The sequence below is a fragment of the Trichechus manatus genome, unplaced genomic scaffold, assembly GCF_000243295.1.
Source record: "Trichechus manatus latirostris isolate Lorelei unplaced genomic scaffold, TriManLat1.0 scaffold00036, whole genome shotgun sequence".
Taxonomy (NCBI): domain Eukaryota; kingdom Metazoa; phylum Chordata; class Mammalia; order Sirenia; family Trichechidae; genus Trichechus; species Trichechus manatus.
In genome coordinates this window covers 7,354,212-7,361,432 of record NW_004443972.1, presented here as the reverse complement: position 1 = coordinate 7,361,432, position 7,221 = coordinate 7,354,212, and the positions used below count along the sequence as shown (strand labels likewise).

Below are 7,221 nucleotides of genomic sequence, written 5' to 3'. Positions count from 1 at the left end.
GACAAGAGTGGGTGCCATATGTTAACTGCCACAACAGAAAATAAAAATTTCTCACCCACCCAAGCCTGAGCTAGCTCTCTGACTCAGAGTCCAATATTTGAAGAGGAGGTTGGATCCCCTTGAGAAAAAATCCTGCGATGCCACAGCAAGCATAAATCAAACCAAATCCATTGCTGTCAAGTGGATTCTGACTCCTAGCGACCCTGTAAGGCAGAGTAGAACTGCCCTATACGGTTTCCAAGGAGCAGGTGGTGGATTTGAACTGCCGCCCTTTGGTTAGCAGTCGGGTTCTTAACCACTGCACCACCAAGGCTCCCCAGCAAGTATATACAGCAGCAATTCCTCCAATCCTTTCCAAAAGGGATCCGCAGACATTTATCAGATTACCTGTACACTAGGGAAAGGAGACTAACCAGAAGGGTGCTTGCACTTTTACATTCAAGTACCTGGTTGGCTCCTATGGGAATTTCAGTGTGACCCTCCTTTATCCATGAGGCACGTCATATATTGTCATATATGTATAATTATCAGCAACTCGAAGGCAGGGATTGTAGCATATTCCGTTTTGGCAGTGCCAAAACCGAGCACAGTGCAAAAAGTTAAAAGTCCCCACAGAACCGTAGTTACTTCGATTACCGCTTCCCGTGGTGGTTATTACCGCAGAATTCAGTCGCAGAGTAGGATGCAACACCCTAAGAGGCCGAGAGCGAGCCAGGCCCTCCGCAGAATCCCAAAGCTACCTCTCTGCTGGCGGCTCCATATGAAAGGCAACGCAAACGCAGCCATGGGGCCACAGTCGTAAGGAACTAACCGCGCCGCCCAGGAACGAACTAAACTAAATGGATCCCCAAAACCAAACCTACAGTCTTACAGAAGCAGACTGCCACATCTTTCTACCGCAGAGCGGCTGATGGGTTCCAACCTCCAATCTTTCGGATACCAGCCACACGCTTAACCACTGAACCACCAGGCCTCAAACTAACAGAGGGAACGCGGTTTTCACAGCCTGATCCTGGCACTGAAAACCTCCAAGGACCTAGCCCCCCGCCCTGGCGCCGCCCGCACACCACAGCTTCCGGACCTACAGTGTCGTCGAGTTCCCGGAACGACAACTTCCGGCCCTGAAGGTCCCCGCTCCGTGGCTCGCCGGGGTCCTAACGATGGAGGGGTGGCCACGGCGATCGCCTGACCCCTGGGACCCCCTGGCTCTGGTGATGCCATCTCCTCATGGCAGGTGGCGACAACAGAGTCGCTGGAAAGATGCCTGCGGCCAGCGGGACCTCGCCCCAGGAGGGGATCCCGGGGCCGAGTGCGGATGGGCAGCAGGTCCGTCAGGCGGGAGCAGGGCAGGTGTGGTGGCGGAAGTGCAGTGACGGCGGCCGGAGCGGAGCGGTCTAGAAAGTGGCGGCCGCGGGTCACCGAGCGGGGAGCAGCTGCCAAGCTTCACCTAGACCGCCGCGACTAGCGCTCAGGCGCCGGCGAGATGCCTTTGTTCAGTGCCAACCCTTTCGAACAAGACGTGGGTGAGTGCTGGGCCTGGGCTTCGGGCTGCTGTTTGTCCAGCTAGAAAGAGGGCGGCGGCGATTCCAGGGACGGGCAGACAAGCAGAGGAAGGGAAGAAGGGGCGGTACCGCCGCCTAAGAGCCCAGCTATTTTTGGGGGTAACGTTGGCTCATCGCCAGCCTCCTGGGGCGTGTCCCCTGCCTTTCTGAGGTTGCACCCCCTTTGCCGTCTAGTCGATTCCGACCCCTAGCAATCCTACAGGACAGAATAGAACTGCCCTATAGGGTTTCCAAGGAGCGGCTGGTGGATTCGAACTGCCAGCCTTTTGGTTAGCAGCCGAATGCTTAACCACTGAGCCACCAGAGCCCCTATCTGAGGTTGAGGACCCCGAAAAAGGGCCGTTTCCCTGGCCAAGCGCAGGAATAAGGAAGAGCCGCGGGCTGGCGGGAGACTAAGCAACTGCGGAGTGATGATACAAATTTCCTGCCAGCTCTGGACCTGGTAAAGCCCGTATCCTGCCTATTCTCCTCCAGCTCCTTCTTTTAGAGAGATGATGCAGCGCTGGGGACTCTGCTGTCTAAGACAGTCCAACACTAGACACCTTGACTTGCTCCCATTTATTAGGAAGAACTTTGCTGATGTACAAATGCAGCCAAGCCCGATAGGGCAGCTTCACGATTTATTTACAATTGCTGGGGGTGCTACTCCCTATCCTCCGATGACGCAGGTGCTAGGAGATGTCTTGTCTTAGAACATGAAAAGGAAAATACCAACCCTAGGATCTCAAAACAGTTCAAAACAACTAATATTTGTTGGGGTCATAAGAACGCTGGCCTTTCACTGACTTGGAATGAGAAAAAGATGGACTGGATATAGGAACTTATTTTGGGTATTGCAATAACAGTAAAACAAACTGGCTAAGAAAACATTTTTGTGGCAGTAGTTAACAGAATGCTAGATAGAGTTTTAGGACGTGGTGGAATGAAAAAGTATGACTGAAAATTGCCTGAGTCACAGAATAGACACATCTCAGCAGTGATCCACCTGTATCATAGTAAAAATTTTCAAATTATGAGGAGACTGTAGAAAGTTCTCTAGTTTGATGTGATCCCCAAAAGCACGTTCAAAAGTCAAATATATGAGATTCAAATAAGATGTATAAATCTCTTCCATTCCCAGAGAATTAAAAATATTTATAATTATACCTTGACTCTTAGATAAACTTCGAGTATGTATTCCCATATTTCATTCAACTATTTTTCTTGAGATTTGAACACAGTTGACTAGCATAAATACAGGAAGCATAATGTTGAGGATCACAGGTTTTGCTTTTGGAACACCTAATGATTTTCCTTGTTGCAGCTGTATTGCCTTTGTGAGACCTATACATTTTATTGCTATTGTAAGGGTTTTCATTTTATCTTAATACAACAGTAGAAAGGGCAAAATAGAATGAAAAATTATTTTAAAACAAAAAACTGTGGAACTCTTTCTTTGAGGGAAATCTTTCCTAGAAGTCCGTTGTTTTCTGATAGAAAACTTCTCTGGTAGAAGTAGCCTGAGGAGGTCTACCTGTGTCTCTTGTGGCTTCTGTGTCCCTGCATAGTTTAGTGGAACACAGTTTAGTACTGCTGCAGTGAAAGAGGTACTGCTGTTCATACAAATACCACTGCTGTTTTAACATATAGCTTATTTCATGGGCAGTAACATCAACAAAAGCTTTAAGTGTTTATTTGTTAGCTCAAGTATGACTGAATTCAGTATCCTAAAGGCAGTTTAAGGGTGAAAGAGCAAGTTTGGTTGAGGCCCACGCGTAACTTCTTTTAGACAAAAGGGAATGGAATTAATAGAAAAAGTGGAATGAAATACTAAGATGTTCAAATTGGCCTCAAGCTGATATCATAGAAGAGTGATATGTTATGTTTTTCAGATCTTAAAACTTCTTTTAATTTGAAATTGTTGTAATTAAAGCAAGTCAGTATTTGACTTGTTTGTTCTTTTACAGTGTACTTTTTCATCTGCTCTGATTCAGTCAGATATTTTATTATCTTTGTTTTTTGCTATACCTCATTCACGGTTCATTCAACAGACGTGTTGAATGATTACTGCACGTCAGACGTTGTGTTGAATTCTGGGGTCACAAAAATAAATAACTAGACTGTGAGTCCTGCCCTCAAGGAACTCACAGTCTAATGAGGACGTATATACCCGCCGCCCCCCCCAAAAAAAGAAAGTTAAAATAAAGATAATCTTAATATAGTGTGGTAAGTATGGTATTAGAAATGCACTGAAATGCTTTACATTCTCCCTTTGTTTAAAACAGTCCTCTTCCTTGAAGGGAAGACAAGGACCTTCAGGTAGGAGCTTTCTCTGTAAAGGCGTTTGACACTACCCTATGCCTCCTTTCCTGACAGCAGCCACCTTTTGCTATATGTATGGTATGATCATTTATAGTTAAGGGCTTTAAAGGTGACACTGCACTCCTCTGTTAGGTGCAGAGTCTTACCTGGAGAGTGAGCAGTCTTTTCTGACATTATTTGTGTGAGTAAGAGACCCTTTTCTCAGACCCTGAACTGGAACTTATCTCTTGGTCTGGGCTGTGATGGGTCAAGATGTCTAGGAATTCACTCATGGGTTGCTGATGCTATGTGACTTGTCAGATGGAAGCAGGCCAAGGACTAGGAAGTATGGAATTCTGGCAAATTCCTGTCTTTTCTTGGAGTCAGAACTGATAAGCTCTGAAGGGTAAGGTAGATATGATAACATCCTTGTTAGTTGCCATAAGCCTTAAGTCATCCCTGACTCACAGCAAGCTAATGTATAACAGAATGAAGCATGGCCCAGTCCTACGCCATCTTCATGATTGTGGGTGTGTTTGTTTCTGTTGTTGGGGCTTTGTGTCATTCCATCTCATTGAAAGTTTCCTTCATTTTCATTGGCCTTCTGCTTTACAAAACATGATATCCTTTTCTAGCCATTGGTCTTTCCTGATGATGCATCCAAAGTGAGTCAAGGGAGCCATCCTCGCTTCTAAGGAACATTCTGGTTGTTTTTTTTCTAAGACTGATTTGTTTATTCTTTTGGTGTTGGAGCTCGTTAAGTATTTATCGGATTTCTTCAAATCTGGATTCATTTTTTGTTTTGTTTAATAAAATTCCTTTCAAGATGTGCTAAGGGATAAAAGAAGAAATATTTTTCCCCACACTGGAGCTCAAATCTTAAACAGGGAGCTGGGCTTCTAAGGCAGAGAACCTTGGTGGGCGCAGCCATTCTTAAAGAATTCCAAGCAGAAGGTGCAACCAGGAGGACAGAGCCATAGTAGGAAGGTTTAGTGGTTAGTGTTAAAAGGGAAGATACCATTTCCTTATCTTCTGTACCAGTTTTTCCATTCTCACCACATTGGTTCCCAAGTTGTGACTTATTTGTTCTACTCCCTAACTCCAGTTCTTGTTTGCATATCTTTTCTCCCCTTACTCTAGCCAGGCAATCTTTCTGCCTCTGTGCCGTTTATCATTCATCACTAAACTCTGGCTCTTTTTTCAAAACTTTGGAATCTCCTTCATTAAAGCTGTACTCGTGTCCACAAAGCCGAGTTCAATTCTATCTCTGCAAAACTCTTCTGATATAGTGGTTTGAAGGGTGAACCTTTGTCTTAAAATCCTTTCATGTCTGTTGGGATTTATGGTTGCCCACCCACTTTTTCCACCTCTCAGTTTCATTGGGAAGCTACTTTCTCATTGCCAGTGCATGCTGGCACAAGCCAGGGGCCTTTATAACTGTTTGAAACTGAAAAAATAGGCGTGTGCTGCAAATTATTGTTTCTACAGGGTATTGTATGAGGTGTGTGCATTTTTGGTAGAAGAGAGAACTTTTGAAAATTTTTCTTTGGGACACCGTATGCCCCTCTGGACTCTAGTGGGCGTCTGGGTAGAATTAGTGGGATAGCGCGTGTCCCTAGGGACTCGGAGGGTAGGATTGTTGGAGGAGGCAAAAAACAAAACAAAACAAAACAAAAACCACCATACTACCTACCAAAAATTCAGTTAACACTCAATGATTCAGCATGCTTCCACTAATGAAAATACATGGTATCAACAAAAAATTCAAAGCAGAAAATAATTAGGTCTTGAAAGGGTTAGGAAATCTTTCCCAGTGAAATTTGATTTTGTGTGTTACTGTGTTTTTGGCTTGTGTTATGTTAGAAGAACTTCACAATGAGATCACTTGGAGATTTCAAACTTTTTCAGTCATGGCATCTTTTTCTCAAATGAAATTTTGTAAGAAACTCTTATATAAAAATCGGTATTGATAGCATTTAAATAATACACATTTATTTTATGTATTCAGATTTATAACATTTACTTATTAGATTAGTTCTTTTCTTATAATTTATTTTATTTTTGTTGTTGAGAATATACACAACAGAACATCCACCAGTTCAACAATTTCTACATGTACAATTCAGTAACATTGATTACATTCTTTGAGTTGTGCAACCGTTCTCACCCACCTTTTCCAAATTGTTAGTCCCCTGTTAACATAAACTCACTGCCTCCTAAGTTTCCTATCTGTTGTTGTTGTTGTTGTTAGGTACTGTTGAGTTGGTTACAACTCATAGCAACCTGTGTACAACAGAATGAAACACTCCCCAGTCCTGCACCATCCTCACAGTCATTGCTATCTTTGAGCCCATTGTTGCAGCCATTGTATCAGTCCATCTGGTTGAGGGTCTTCCTCTTTTTTGCTGACCCTCTACTTTACCAACCATAATGTCCTTCTCCAGGGACTGGTGACTTCGGATAACGTGTCCATAGTACATGAGATGAAGTCTCGCCATCCTCGCTTCTAAGGAGCATTCTGGCTATACTTCCCAAGATGGATTTGTTCATTCTTCTGGCATTGCATGGCATATTCAGTATTCTTCGCCAACACCGTAATTCAAATGCATCAATTCTTCTTTGTTGTTCTTTATTTATTGTCCAAATTTTGCATGCATATGAGATGATTGGAAATACACCTACTCCTCACTTATCAACTATCTCGTGATCTGACATTTTGCATTTATGACAATAGTAAAAGACTACTATCCTACTTTTTTTTTTGCACATTAACGACATACGTCTGGCGGTAATGAACACGGAGGTATGAGGCAAGAGAAATGGTGGCTGTGATGGTTAAGGTTGTGTGTCAGCTTTGCTAGGCCATGATTCTCGGTGGTTTGGCAGTTATTTACTGATGTAATTTGGGAGTTATGTAATGATGTAATTTGGGAGTTATGTAATGATGTAATGTGGCAGTTATATAATGATGTCATTTGGCACTTATGTAATGATGTAATTTGACACATGTAATGTACTAGTCATCCTCCGTTTTGTGATTGGATGTGGTCATCCATTTTTGCATATTGCCAATTTTCACATAATGACCTGGTCTTTATGGAACCTAACCGTGCCAGTAAGTGAGAAGTGGGTGTACCATGGCTTGAACAGACCCACCTTAATCCTCAAGGTGACATCTTTGCTTTTCAACACTTTAAAGAGGTCTTTTGCTGCAGATTTGCCCAATGCAACTCGTCGTTTGATTTCTTTTTTTTTCCTCTCTTTTTTTTCTTTTTATATTCTATTGTACTTCAGGTGAAGGCTTACAGAACAAATAGTTTCTCATGAAACAGTAGTACACATGTTGTTTTATGACATTGGTTAACAACCCCACAACATA

General features: G+C 43.3%; 1 protein-coding gene across 4 annotated transcripts in view; it reads left to right on the top strand.

Moving 5' to 3' along the window:
- Positions 1-1,223: 1,223 nt before the first annotated feature.
- The window catches only part of STAM2 (signal transducing adaptor molecule 2), a 56,447-nt gene continuing 50,449 nt past the window's right edge, over positions 1,224-7,221 (top strand). For 2 of the 4 annotated variants that reach the window (XM_023730399.1, XM_023730396.1), the window contains exon 1: positions 1,225-1,523. In XM_023730399.1, coding sequence (XP_023586167.1) covers positions 1,484-1,523 — 40 coding nt within the window. In that variant the 5' untranslated portion in view covers positions 1,225-1,483. Of the gene's footprint in view, positions 1,524-7,221 lie in introns of all 4 variants that reach the window. The other 2 variants (XM_023730398.1, XM_004375385.3) reach the window with 2 other exon arrangements.